This window comes from Myotis nattereri (genome assembly GCF_964212035.1).
Source record: "Myotis nattereri genome assembly, chromosome: 13".
Lineage (NCBI taxonomy): Eukaryota > Metazoa > Chordata > Mammalia > Chiroptera > Vespertilionidae > Myotis > Myotis nattereri.
The window spans coordinates 46,462,722-46,478,091 of NC_138088.1; the positions used below are offsets into that span (position 1 = coordinate 46,462,722).

General features: G+C 41.0%; 1 protein-coding gene across 1 annotated transcript in view; it reads left to right on the forward strand.

The window, feature by feature from the left end:
• SORCS3 (sortilin related VPS10 domain containing receptor 3) overlaps nt 1-15,370 on the forward strand; it is a 523,227-nt gene that overhangs the window by 371,788 nt on the left and 136,069 nt on the right. Inside the window, exon 6 of the mRNA XM_081104642.1 lies at nt 9,531-9,595. Coding sequence (XP_080960768.1) covers nt 9,531-9,595 — 65 coding nt within the window. The remainder of the gene's footprint in view (nt 1-9,530; nt 9,596-15,370) is intronic.

Consider the following 15,370-nt stretch of genomic DNA (forward strand, 5'->3'; position numbering starts at 1 on the left):
CTCTCTTCTTTCTGGCAGAACAGTTAAAGGCGTCCCAGAAAGGGTGCTCCAATTCTCAGGCCAGTTTCTCAAACCACTCCTCAAGTCTGGGGAACAAATAGTGTTGACCCAGCTTGACTTGGGATTCTAGCCCTGGTCTAATGCGCGGCATTAGGACCAAGTGGTACTGACATGGACATGGGGGTCTGTACCTACGTGTCTGTGGATCTAGGGGAGCTAGCGTTGGTAGAGGCAGGGCATTGTGATTTGGGCAGAAAGCTTTTGAACTGGATGAGATCCCTGAGTTTTTGCTGCCTTAGCGTTTTCACGGGACGATCCATTTGTCAAGCAAATCACAGCTGACTGTGTGTTTGACAGATCCAATGCTGCTTGGAGGATAAATGGAAAAAACAGAGGCATAACAACGTAAAATGAAGACTTTGTTCACTTAATTGCCTAGAGATTAATTAAATGAATGAAATCTGTTTCACCATAATATACAGCTGTTTTCAACATTTATCTTAAATATACTGCTGGGGTTATTAGTATTCTCACTTGTGTATTTATTCATCTACTCAGCCGACATTTAATAAATGCAGAGCAAGGCACAGTGCTAGGCACTAGTGTAAAATATCATTCAATCAGATCTAGAGCCTGTCTTTAAGACTAGTCCAATCAAGAATGAGAAATATTTCATGTGTACAGATAACTGACGATGGGTAAGACAGACGATATTTGAATCCAGGCTCTAGCTCTTTCTTACTCTGGTTATGCAATTTGTTGTCTCAAAATTTCCATTTTCTCATTTGAAAAAAGAAACACAAGATACTGCCTATCTCAAAAGTTGTTTTAAGGATTAAGTGAGATAACATATTAAATTGATAGCAAAGATTTTAGTACATTAGGTACTCAATAAATATAGTTGCACTTTAGATAATGTGAGCACTTAATATAGTAAGCATGATAAAGTGCCAAGTGTTAACACATGGCTCTCTGTCTTCAAAATGTTTTACATGCATTTATATAGTTCATTTAGTTTTCATAAAAACAATAAGAAGGGTGCTTTTATTATCTCCTTATTGTGCCGATGAGAAGATTTGAGGCTTTGAGAGGTTCAGTAAATCGCTTGTGATCCCACAGTTACTGAGTGATGGACCTGAGACTCTAACTCAGAGAGTCTGATTCCAGAATTCATACTCTGAACTACCCTGCAAGTACATAAAAAGGAAAGGCTATTTTAGTTTGAGATTATGGAGGTTGTGTTTCAGGCTCTAATGAGTGATTCTCAACTTGAACCACACACTCTTATCACCCAGGAGCATCTAAAAGCTATTGATTGCTGGACTAGACTCTGAGCTAGAGGTCCTCAGAATGTGACCTCTGACTATCTTGATCATATCATCTATGTATTTGCTAAGATTACAAATTCTTTGGCTCTCCAAGCCCCTCCTTCTCCCAATTAGAAACTTTGAGAGTAGAATTCAGCATCTGTGTTTTACTAAGGAGATTCTCGGATGCTACTAAAATGTGAGAGAATTGTTGCTCTGGACGGATTAAACCAGGATTTCTGAGAGTAGGGCCTGTGCATTGATATTCAGTGTTTTTAGAAAGTTTCCCAAGGGAGTATAATAGTCAGCTGGGGTCAGGAGCTTTCAGGAAAGTAGGTATTGAGCTGAGCCATAACCAGGGAATATGCAGGGTAGAACAGAAGAAATATTGCAGGTGGGGCGACAACCCGAGCAAAGACATAAAGGGGGGGGGTATATTTGTGTGTGAAGTGGATAAATATATTGAGATGAGATTATTTTGTAATGTAAGTGTCTATCTAATCAGTTCATAAAGTATTTGTACTTTGACCTTATCTATGTCTTACCTCGATACTGCCTCATGCTTACACCAAGGTCCGGTTTTCTTATTGCTGGGAAAGGTTTCCTAATGGGATTCACATCCACCAGGAGAAAAAACACAGTTTAGCCCCGCCTCTTCTTCATGGCAGTATGTATGTCCTGAAGAGCCTGGGCTGAAGTTCAAATCGGATTCTAGGGCCCTGCAACACAAACTGGCTGTGTGTCTTTGGATAATGGTGTGACGCTCAGTTTTCTGATCTATGAAATGAAGAGGTTGGCGAGATCAGGATGTTTCAAAGGTCGCTGCATCCAGCTCCCCAGGCACTGCTGTGTGTGGCTGAGCTGCTGAGGGTTCCTGATAAGTTCCCTGTGACTTAATTTATCGTAGGACTTGGAGACGGTGTTTGAACAGAGCACTCAGTTGCTAAAAATAAAGTTGAAAGCCACTTGATCTTTTTCAGGTACTTCCATCAGTAACATCTGCACTTTCAGAGGCAACATCTGTGAGTGGATGGTTCTAGGAGCTGGTTTCAGTGTCTCCCTGGAGGTTTGGCTCTGGATCCTTATTTCTTGTTGTTTCCCGTGTCCTTGGACCTGGCTCAGAAGGCAGAAGGCAGAAGGCAGAATTATTTTCTAATTTTGGAGAATAATCACCATCCTTGTCTCAGTTTCACATGATTCTTATGCACTGATGCTGGGCTTGTTAACTGTTATAAATACCTCTCCTCCGCTCCCGCCTTTGCAGCACCAGTTGAGCAGTGCGCATGATAAACACTGTCTGGTGCACAGGTAGGAAAATGAAATCTCTTCTGAGCAGAAGGAACGTTTGTCTTTGAGACCCACGGGTGAGCTCAAGGCTTACACGGCCTTATGAAGTTTGTCTGAGTGGATGAAAGTGTTATAATCTTTCATTCTACAAATATTTGTTGATAATCTACCATATGCCCAGCACTGTGATGGAAATGTTGACATAAAGATCCAGCAAAAGCCCGTGAGGTCAAAGATGATATCCCACACGTTAAAAAAAAAAAAAAGCAATTGCAATCCAATATACTGATTATGATACTGGTGAGGAAAATAGGGCATTATATGAACCCTTATCAAGAGTTGGTTCTGGATTTGTGATGTGTAATCAATGTGGAGACGGAGGGATATGCCGAAACTGAGCTCCACCATAGCTAGAGCTTTCTGTATCCAGTGCTTGGAAGAATGCTATAATTATTAAGATTCAACAAATGCAGAACTGAAGTATGAGGGAGGGAAGAAGGCAGGCGGGAAAGCAGAAGAGTCTATCTGTTCTTCAAATGAATAATAATAATAGCTCAAATAATATAATGCTTTCTGTCAGGAACTGTTCTAAGTGTTTACTACTTAGTTCATTTAATCCCCATGACATTATGGAGTAGGTATTATGATATTCCCACTTACAGATGTGTAAACTAAACAATTATCGATATATACGTTCAAAATGTGAAAGGAGTTTGCACAGAGGGGGTTATACTGCTTCCCTTCTTGAGAAAGAATGGAAAGATCCACTGGAAAAGACTAGTTTTCCCTCATTACATTTGGTTTTAGAAAAACTTTATGACAAGGGAATTTACCATTGAGGAATTTTTAAATATTCACAATGGCTTTCATAGATTCATACCCATTCTTGATACACTTTAACTCTATTTTGTTCAATCATTCTATTTTATAGTTAATTAAAACCAAGAATACAACATATCTAAACAAAGGCACTGCTTTTCATTTGGCATTAGAAATAATGCATACGGTTACAATTTTTTTTAATTTAGTGTTTTCTAGAAACTTTCTGGAAGTTTCCTTCCATCTCATTTCAAGGGGATACTTGCAAATTTAGCTTTACTTTGTTGCAGACATTAAGCACAGGGAGCTTGATCCATCTCATGGCTGGTTCAGTGCTAGATACTGTTGCTGGCCCTATAGTCCAACTTGTCATCACTTAGGTCCTGGAAATGAGAAGGGACTTGGATGCTTGCTATGGAAGGGGTGCCAGTGGCGATTATTAACCTGCCTGGCCTTTCCGAGCAGGCATGCCTCTCTTCCCCTACCCTGTACTCATGGGAGTCTCCTGGGTAGGCACATGTCTCAGGTCATTCCATTCTCATAGACCTAAAGTAGAGTCAAACCCAAACCCCAAGTTTCCTTTTCTCAACTGTGTTTATTTATTTATTTTTTTGAGGCTTCTGCAAAAATCTCCATTCATTATTCCTCTCCTATCAGCCCAACCTCATTTTTCTATTCCCCAAATTTTTTCTTTCTGACTGATTATCACCAATATGAGTCATTTGCAGTTCATTTATTCTAGAGCCAACATTTTCAGAGATATTGAAAATGTATACAAAATGCATTTATATTTCCTAAAAGGACTTACATGGTGGGCATGGGGAGAGGAGGCAATGGGACATGATGGTTATGATCCTTGCCTCTGGGAGGAATGGCTGGGTTCAAACCCCATCCCTCCTCTCACCAGCCAGGGAGGCAGCTTACAGGGAGGTTAAGCTCCTGGCTCAAAGCCACCTGCCTTGTCTGAGCCCTAATTTTGCTGCTTTTTAGCTGTATGACTTTCAGCAAATTGCTTAAGCTCTCAATGCTTAATTGTGCCCTTTTAAAATATGGAAAAAGAATGATTCCTACTTATAACATTGATGTGAGGATTGAATTAGATTAGCATTTACATTTAAAACTGACTGACATAATACACTCAATATCTATGAATTATTATTATCATGTAAGTTTAATTTCTCTTATTATCTCCCATTTTATTGAGGATGAAAATTACATGAATGGTACCTTCCTTAAAATCTCATTTGGAGGGTTAATTAACAGAGTACTTACAAAACAACAAACACGCTGACTGACATGTGAATGGTCTCAACACCCATTAGCATTTATCGTTATTACCATATGCACTTTTCCAAACATTTCTACACACGTATCTCTTACAATTTATATTTCATTGCTTTCTGTATCTGTGTGCACCTTTTCTCACATTAGGTTTTTAGAATGGGAACTTGTTGGGGATTTAACATTAGGGACTCGATTGATTCTGCTTGATGCATGTCAGACAGTGTCCTGGTGAGATGTGTGGTCCAGAATAGCAGTAGTCAGCAGTGTTAGGAGTGGGTGAAGAAGGGAGGAATCACTGCATGCTGATTTTTCCTGCCTTGCTACTACAGAAGGCAGAGTCCAGGCATCCAATAAATGTATCCAGCTAAGGCAGTGGTTCTCATCTGGGGGCGAATTTGACCCTAGGGGAAGGTTAGCAATGTCTGGAGACAATTTTGGTTATCAGAACCACAGGGATACTCTTACCCCTATTATCTCATCTGCGGTGTGCCTAATCTTGAGCTGTGTGTGGTAGTAAATACAGTGGGGCCTTGACTTACGAGTTTAATTCGTTCCGTGATGGAGCTCGTAACTCAAATTACTCGTATGTCCAATCAATTTTCACCAAGTGAGACGTGATGCTGGGCTGATGTGGCGTTCACTGTGACATTGCTGCGCCAACTAGCGGTGGGGTATCTGAAGCTGGCCTCGTAACCCGAATTTTAGCTTGCAACTCAAAGCAAAAAATCGGCTGAGAGACAGCTCGTATCTCGAAAAACTCATTAGTCAGGACACTTGTAAGTCAAGGCCCCACTGTACTGAGAAAAGATAACGAGTCTCTGATGAGTAGTATATTAATAAGAATGATTCTATTCTATTTAAACAAATAAATATACAAACACCCTCCTAAACAAAGGTAAGCTATAGTTTTGGGTGATAAACAGTGTGAAAATTGGAACGACAAAAGACCCCAACTAGCTAAACAATATAGGCAGTACAGAACAACATTGGCAGTACCATGTTCCCTGATTTCAAAGTGTGCTACAAACTATAGGAATCAAAGCTGTCTGGCACTGGCACAAAAACAGACACATAGATCAATGGAACAGAATAGAGAGCCTAGAAATAAACCCATGCTTGTATGGTCAATTAATCTGTGACAAAGAGGGCAATAATACACAATGGGTAAAAGACAGTCTCTTTAATAAATGGTGTTACAAAAACTAGACAGACACATAAAAATAAGTGAAACTGGACCACTTTCTCATATACAAAAATAATTTCAAGTGGATTAAAGACTTGAAGTAAGTCCTGAAACCATGAAACTCTTATATTAAAACGTAGGGCAGTGAACTCTTTGATGTCAGTCTTGGCAGTATGACTCCCTGGGCAAATGCAACAAAAGCAAAAATAAAAGGGACTACATCAAACTAAAAAGCTTGTGCCTAGTGAAGAAAACCATCAGCAAAATGAATAGGCAACCTACTGAATGGAAGAAGATATTTGCAAATGATATATTTAATAAGGGATTAATATCCAAACATATAAATAACTCCTACAACTCAACATCAAAACACAATCTAATAAAAAAAAATGGGCAGAAGACCTGACTAGACATTTAAAGACATACAGATGGTGAACAGACAAATAAAAGATGCGCAACATCACTAATCATCACCAAAATGCAAATCAAAACCACAATGTGATATCACCTCACACACAGAATGGCTATTGTCAAAAAGGCAACAAACAAGTGCTTGTGAGGATGTGGAGGAAAGGGAACTCTCATGTACTGTTGATGGGACTGTGAACGAGTGCAACACTATGAAAAATATATGGAAGGTCCTCAAAAAATTAAAAATAGAACTATAGGACCCAACAAGTCCACTTCTGAGTATTTATTCAAAGATCAAAAGCAGTCATTTGAAAATACATATGCTCCTCTAGGGCCATTGCAGCACTGTTTACAATAGCCAAGATAAAGAAGCAACCTAGGTGTCCAACAACACATAGGTTTTAGGTGGGTGGAAGGAAGTGAGCAATCCTGGAGAAGGGAACAGTTTTAGTGCTTATTTTATTGGTGGTATTTATCTTGTTTTAAGCAACTAAGAGGCAAGGACTTTTCTTCTTTTGTTATAGAGCATAGTCCTTGATCATCACAGCAAGGCTTTGCCATTATGATTTCAATTGGTACATGCTACCCTGCCATTGACCTTGGGAGAGGATAGAAAAATAATACCCAAGACACCTCTAATCCTGAGAATACCAACTTATTTATAAAGAAACAGGAAGGCTGTGGGACAGAAAAGACACCCATGTAGTCTCTTATGGTGCCTGCCCTCTGCCCTCTGTGTGTCTGGTCTCGATTGAGTGTCACACTGAAATTTTGGCATCAGCATGAATAGATTGGGCTGTTTATTAATTCAATAGCATCTAACATATACTAGTTACATAGGGGCCAAGGATTTAAAGTTAAACCGACAGAATCCTACTTCTTTAAAGTTTACATCCTAGTAGGGAAGAAAACGAAGTGCAATTATGTGAATGATGTCATTGAGCCACGCACAACATTGATTCTCAAACTGGGCTGTGCCTGGAAATCACCTGGGAGATTTAAAAAATAGTGATGCTTTCGTCTTATCTGGAAATATTTTTTTATTTCATTGGTCTGGGGAGGGGCCCAGGCATCCGGTTATTTCAAAGCTTCCTCCTTGGCTCTCATGAGCAGCCAGGTTTAGGGACCACCGAGGTGAGGATGATAAAGCAGTGAGATGACAGATGGGAGGGCTGCTGGAGGGGTGATGCCACATGATCTTGAAGGAAGGGTGAGAGGTAGCTGGAGGAGAAAGGGGGCAAGGAATGGTTAGATAGAAAGGACATTGCAAGCAAAAGAGAGAAGAGGTGGGAAGGACCAGAACAGCTCTTGACTGAGAAGTCAGTAAGTCTCTCTAATTCTGGCCTAGTCCCTGTGTCACCTTAGATAAACATCAATTTCTCTGTGTTTCAGTTTCCCATTCCTTCATATATAACTAATGATACCTGCTGTCTTTACCTTATGTGTTTACCCTTGGGATCAAATGAGGTGAGGCAAATGAAAAGTTTATTAATGATCATTGGGGAAAAAAATAAGGCATTGGAGGAAGACCTCATTTATTCAACTTTTTTGGAAAAAGATATTTTATATGAATGGATTTGTTAAGTAACTGAAGTTTAACCGTTCAAAACTTAATTATTTTATTTTAACAAAAATTATTTTATTTTTCCTAACATACATCAATTGTAACCCTAGTCTCCTATACAGAGTACACTGGTACCATTACCCCCGGCTTTCTGTTTCCTATGCCTTCAGTTCCTCAGCATATATTTTAGATACTGATGCTGTAGTACAGTAATGACCTTAGGGCCATTAAGAAGTGTAGAGATTTATGGTGTGGAAGACTGGGTTTTGAAATCATAGGTCTTTTTCATGGGTTTCTATTTCTCTTGCTATCTATGCATCAGCTGTTGATTTTCATCATTTAAAATAATGTTATAATGGAAAGAGCCTGTGTCCTGAATGATATTTGTGAGATTGGGGAATCATTCTGGAACTCTGTGTATATTAATAATATAATAATTTGTATTAGCTTTGTTATCATTATAATCATCCTAATTAATAAAGAGCAAAACACTGAAAAAATAAAATAATGTCATGTTGATTTTTAGAGAGAGAGGAAGGGAGAAGGATAGAGAGAGAAGAAACATCTATGAAAGAGAAACATCATCAATTGGCTGCTTCCTGCTTGACACCTACTGGGGATCAAGCCCGGCAACCCAGGCAAATTCCCTGACTGGGAATTGAACTGTGACCTCTTGGTTCCTGGGTTGACGCTCAGTCACTGAGCCACACAGGCCGGGCTGCTTCTCACCATTTAAAATTCCATGTTTTCTTTCTAACTTTCTTACCTGTTAAGGACTGAAAAACCAGGAAACCAGAATGATATTTAAAATAAGAGTACATAGACTATGAGTAAGAGCTTGCCAGAGAGAGTGGATTATGTGATTTCCTTAGTACACAAATGCTTTAATGTCAGTGTTGCCTTTTTTTAGGTGGTTTTCTGAGTCTTGCACTCTGGCCAGGGTATGTCATGCAGGAGACCCTGACTGGGCTTTCCCAGTGCAAGGTGAGGCCCAGGAGGAATAGTCTATAAGGATTCTCAGCCTTCCTTCTCCTGGCAATTGGCAATAGACCTGTAAGGTTTCCGTCTCTGATCATCAGGAGAATTTTATCCTTGTCAGGCCAGATTTTGAATGTTTGTCACCAAACACTTACTGTTTGCAAGGCAGGAGGAAGCGGGGCAGATCGGATCTCTCAGGGAGGCAGGAGTGCCTTAAAGCAAACAGCCAGGGCTGAGGCTAATCCACCTTCCACAGGGGACAGAACGGGAAGGGAACAGCACATCTCCATGGGAAGGCAGAGGAGGAGGATGTGGTGGAAGCCATCAGGTGGGGAAAGATGGGGGAGATGGAAGACAGTGGAGGAGAAAGAACCTCTTAGAAGGTGAGAGGTGGGGGAAGAGGGGCAGAACAGAGATTTAGACCAGCATTACTTTGGACTCTGTACTCTTTGGTGTTTATTGAGAGTCGCCGAGTCTCTCCAGGACAACACTCTAGGACTCATGTGTCGTGACCATTACAGATGGCAGCCACTAGAGGCAGTGGCTGGGGCACACCAGTGGTCTTGTTCTGTGGGTCCCGATGATGCAGGACAGGGCCTCTTGAGAAAAATGACATTCCCAGTAATCGCCCTGAGTGCTTCCCGTGTGTCTTCTGCCATCCTGTGGTCACTGAGCTTCTGTCTCCTTCCTTCCCCAGGTCGGTGGCCGGATTGGATAAGGAGGCGGACCTGGTGCACATGGAGGTGCGGACCACGGATGGATGTGAGTGCTGCCTCCACCAGGCTAGGCCCGGGCAGACCTGCCTGCAGCTCTCTCTCCTCCCCCAATTTGCATTTTAATGGCTTGGGAAGATCGAAAGCTCTGAGCTCCATTGCTGCCTTATCCATCCTTATTTCCCTGAGTGGGAGAGAGTCCTCTGGTCCCAGGGGAGACGTTCCATTGAAATAAACCCTCAGGAATGAATCTTTGGGGGACGTGAGTTCATGTGATGAATTTTGAGGGTCCTGTTAGTCATTTCTGACATCCCCAGTGCTATGCAAACAGGGATGTCCATAGCTCATCATGGCATTTTTTCATTCACTGGGGGAATTACAGGGGTTGCCAGCTTTAAAAAACAAATCCTTCCTATACTCGGGCTTACCCACAGAAGTAACTGGGCAATTACTCGCAAAACTTTTTATTTATTCATTCCACAAATATTTAGGGATGGCCTACTAGGTGCCAGACATTGTTCTCGGCCCTGGGCTTACCATGGAGAACAAGACCTATATATTTCCCTGAAAACAGCAGAGAAACCCCAAGGTTTTGAACACGTGACCCCCTTTTGCACAGTTTGCATCTATGTACATCTTACACAGTTTGGACTGATGAAGTATCATTTTGCAGCATTTAAGCATTTTATTCTTCCCAAAGTTGATCATATTTATAGGGCTCTTCTCTATTCAAGAAGAATATAAAATCAAATTAAACAAAAATATGTAAAATACATGAAAATATACTATGTATGAAATATTTAAACTGCATGAAATGGAATTAGTATATCCTAGGTCAAAATAGAGCCAAATAATCCATGCAAATGGTGGTGACCTAAGAATGCTGCCTACTGGTGAGTTGGGGTCCTGGGTTCTGCCACCCATTAGCACCGAGACCAGGGGACCCCCTTCCCCGCTAAACTCTCCATTTTCTGACTTCTTCTGTTATCTGAGGTTACTCACCCTTGCCCTGCCCAATGCGACCAAATGGAGCAAATGTTATAGAAATTATAAAATGTTGAACAAGTCTGTTTGAATATGGCTGCTAGTGCTGGAATATCATTCAGAATACATGAAAGAAAAATGCATGTGTTGTGTACAAACATGTGTTTTTTGAGGCCAAGCACAGATGCATGCCAGGAACATGCATTTTGGGCAATGTATTTTATTTGCTTTGTTTTTAAAGCATTCGAAAGCAATCAGCACTACTCTATGTCTGGCGCTGTGCCAAGTACTTTATTTTTCTTTCTTTCTCTGAAGCAGGCAGGAATGAGGGATGATCCATATTCTTTAACATTTTTTAATAAAAGAACTATTTAAGATTTAGGGAGATAATGTCGTGTAGTCAAATTCACTGATCATAAGGGTGGCTAAACACATTATCTGACTGTTACTGTTGAGAAAAAAACGCTGGAGGAAGAGTTCAATGGAAGGGTCTGAAGGAACATAGTGGGGCAGCAGGAGAAAAGCAGACAATAAATCTCAGAAGATGACCCACAGGTCAGTTTTCCAAACAACTCTGCTTTGGCCTTTCTTCCCATGTCAATCCCTTAAAGACGTATAGGTGACCTATGGTTGTTGTAGTGCTTCAGGGTTGGAAGCAACTGTAGGGCTGTCTGATCTCCTACTTGATGTAGTAATTAATACCTTCTCCCCAAGCTCAGGCTTAAAACAGACCCTTGGCTACTGCTGGACAGCTCCTATGGTTTCTTTTGGGGGGGGGGGTGTTGTTTCCTTCTCTCTCTCTCTCTCTCTCTCTCTCTCTCTCTCTCTCTATCTCAATAAAGTAATTTCTTACATTACGCTTATACTTGTTTTCTGAAAGTTTAGGAATTATGGTCCAATTTGGATAAAATTTATGGTGCAGGAGTGCTGTGAAATTTTATGAGATTAAAATGCAAAGCACTAGAAGAGTTTCTGGCTTATTATCAAGAATTGAAGACAGTAGACAGAAATATACCAGGGATAAATGCCATGCACCACACTTAGGTTCAAGTATAGTATATATTAGTTCTGTTCCATGTTCTGGATTTTTTAAAATCAGTTTTTCTATAGTTAAACTGATCTTCTTTAGTCAGTTGGTTCTAAACCACCTTTACTTAGAAAATGCACATAACATCACTACGTTAGCCTAATGACATATATGACACTTTTTTTTTGCTTTCTTACGCTCACAGATCCCCACACATTTTTATCTTTTGATCATCACAAAAAGGTACAAAGTGTATTTTACACCCCCCCCTTTTTTCTTTCTTTTCTCAGTCCTCACCCAAGGATATGTTTGATTTTAGAGATAGAGGAAGGGAGAAAAAGGAAAACATTGATGTTACAGAAACATTGATCTGTTGCCTCTAATACTCAGCCTGATGGGGGATCAAACCCAACACCTCAGTGTGTGCCCTGAGTAGGAATAGAACCTGCAACCTTTTGGAGCACAGGAAGATGCCCCAAGCAACTGAGATACCCATCCAGGTTGCTGTGATTCCTAACTGTCTATAACCCTGCTAGCTGCACCACAGCACATACCACTTAGAAGGCACAGACACTAGAATTCTCCTATGGCAATTACAAGTTTTAGAAAAACTCTAAATCCGAAAGCATTATAGGAAGGAATGGGAGCTACTTTTTTTTTTTTTTTGGTTTGTTGATTTTGTTTTTAGTATTAAGTACTGTATTAGGCTTGCACTAATGTCAATGTCCATATTTTGCACCATTAGTCCCCCTCTCCCGGTAAAGGAGAAGCAGACTTTGGAAGCGAAATAACTTGTCAGAGCTTTCTGGAATCTGTTTTTACTTATTTGCATTTGAGAGTTTATATTCCTATTTAAAGTAAATAGGTCCTGGGTATTGCTCGCAGCGGTTCTCAACCTGTGGGTCACGACCATCGGAAAACACATATAGCATATCAGATATTTACATTACGATTCATAACAGTAGCAGAATTAGAGTTATGAAGTAGCAACGAAGATAATTTTATGGTTGGGGGTCACCGCAACATGAGGAACTGTATTAAAGGGTCGCAGCATTAGGAAGCTTGAGGACCACTGCTTCTAAAGGAAGACCCGAAGAACTGAATTTATTTTTGTTCACGATTTTATCCCCCTTTTTCAATTTTTGACAATATGTATATTACCCAAAGAGATTGACATAGAAAGAATCAGGGGAAGATTTTTCTATGAGGTGACAAGAGACAAGACATTTAGAATACTTTGAATATTTAGTCATCTCAAAAGCAAAACACAATCACTAGTCACAATATAATTCAACATCAAAATTGCTAGGCTTTGAATGCAATTCAGTTCTGTTTAACCAGCATTTACAGAGGCTTTGTAAAGTCAGCCTGAGGATAGAAACAAAGATTGCTAAGACTTTCTGCCCGTTTCTAAGGAGATGACGCTTTGGGAAGGCTTGGCAGAGTGAGAAATGCTGGACTTTATGGGAAACTTGTTGATGTAGATAGATGCAAAGCTTGCCCTGCTGAATGGAGAAAGTTAGAAGCTGCCTCCCTAGGCTCTGTAAAACTAGCAGAAATGCAAACCCCTAGGAGATTAAGAAGGCTAAGGGTGACAGATTATCTCCTTCATTCTCTCTCCACATCCCCCAGGCCATACTCTATCTCACACAGACCCCAGAGCACGTTCACTTGTGAATATCCCATTCCCAGTATTGGTCTGGGGTTCTTCTGAGGACAGGAACCTGTCTTATATTCTCTGCTTTCTAGAACCTCAGGGTGGGGGGGGTGGGGGGTGGGGCCGGGGCAGTGACACCTGCAACTTCTCTATATACCTTGAGCCAATACAAAAAGAATGAATCAGTCAGTCCAAGGCCACCCTAGGAGACCCTGGGTCCATCTGCAAGGTGAGAGGGCATGGAGGCTGGACTCACTAGAGAGATGGTACCACCTTCCCTACAGGTCATCTAGCAGGGCCAGATATTTCTAAAGTCATCAAACAAATCTCTGTTCACAGAGCAGGGAGCAAGGCCTTGGACTTCCAGTTTTTGTAAGTGGAGCAGTGGCCACACCAGGTCTTAGAAATACATTAGAAAGACATTTGACATTTAGAAATTCATTAATCTTGAAGGTGATGTGACTTTCAGACATTTGGGAAGTCACTCTCTGGTTTTCCCACAGGGGTATGCAAATGAGATCTTCATCCAATCTGGTCTTTCTAGTTTCTCATTTGAGGATTTTTTTTTAAAGGAGAGGAGAGAAAATGGAAGTTCAGAAATAACATTAATCAAAGTCCACATGCAATTATATAGTGCCTTCCAGGAGCTTTGTCTGCCTGACACTCTGTGCGGTTTCCACTCCCTTTTTCAGGAATTCCCTTCTCACATAGCACACTTCTCCGTCAGCCTAAACTTAGAACTGCCTTCTCTTCCAGGGGTTCCTTGATTATTCTAGTTCAGACACCCTTTCTTTCTTGTCTGCACACCCATCACCCTTAAAGAAAGTAAACAGTGATATAAGTTTGGAATATGGTTTTACTAGTAAGATCTGTGATATCATGTTCTTTTAATTTTCAACAATAAAACAAAATATCACTTATGCCCTGGCCTGTGTTTCTCAGCGGTTACAGCATCGGCCCACACACCCAAGGGTCGATTTCTGGTCAAGGGCATGTACCTGGGTTGCAGGTTTGATCCCCGACCCCTATCTGGGACCATGCAGGAAGCAACCAATCAGTGTATCCCTCTTACATCAATGTTTCTCTCTCTCTCTCTCTCTCTCTCTCTCTCTCTCTCTCTCTCTCTCTCCCTCCCTCCCTCCCTCCCTCCCTCCCTCCCTCCCTCCCTCCCTCCCTCCCTCTCTCCCTCTCCTTCCACTCTCTCTAAAATTCAGTGGAAAAAAAAAACATCCTCAGGTGAGGATTAACAACAAAAAATTGAATGTAAGAAAGATTCTGAGTGTTAATTCCCCCTCCTTCTTTCTTCAGAGTAAAAAAGGAGCTAATATTTATTGATCTTTTAAAATTTATCCAATGATACATGGTACCGAGCATTTTTCATACGTAATCATATAACCTAATGGCAATTCTCCAAGGCAAATACTAACTTGCCTGAACCTCCCAGATGAAAAGCAGTGCTGCTGCTTAACCAAGGGCAATGAGCGAGTAGCAAGTCCAGGATTCAAACTCAGGGCATCTAGCTCCAGAGGTGTTGCTCTAATATCCTCCAGAGAACGGGGTCAAATCCATCCCATCAGGCATTTGTTGTTATTAAAAAACCAATAAAAAGGCCACAGTTATTGGAAGCCTATTTTGGGGTTTCAGGTTAGATGATAAATATCTTCTTTCATTTTCATCATGGAATCTTATATGACTACATCCACGCTCATTTGGAGGTAATGTCCAAAGCCTAAATTTGACACCTTTTGCAAACTCAAGGCTTGAGCTCACCTTTGACACCCAGAGTCCCCTGTGATTCTCAATCACTTTCATCTGGGGGCCAGGCCTGCCTGATAATTTATTCTTTCTAAGCCCCCACTATGGGTTCTCACCACACAGTGGGTCCCATAGCACTTACTTTCATGTCTCTGTGTTTTGAAAAATAAAAGCATTAAGATTTCTAAAGACTATAAAGTCCCTGAATTTTTTGTGGATTTCAGGAACTCATTTCAGGGCTACTTCTTTTCCTGTTCAATTGGACTTTTTGCACCCTGCTGGGCAGTGGCAAGCAGGGGGAGAGTCCAGAAGTGGCATGAGTTTGGCCTCCTGCCATGAGCCAAGGTTTAGGTAGGTGTTGACTTTGCTTGGGGTGGCCTTGAATACACTTGATTCTTTTT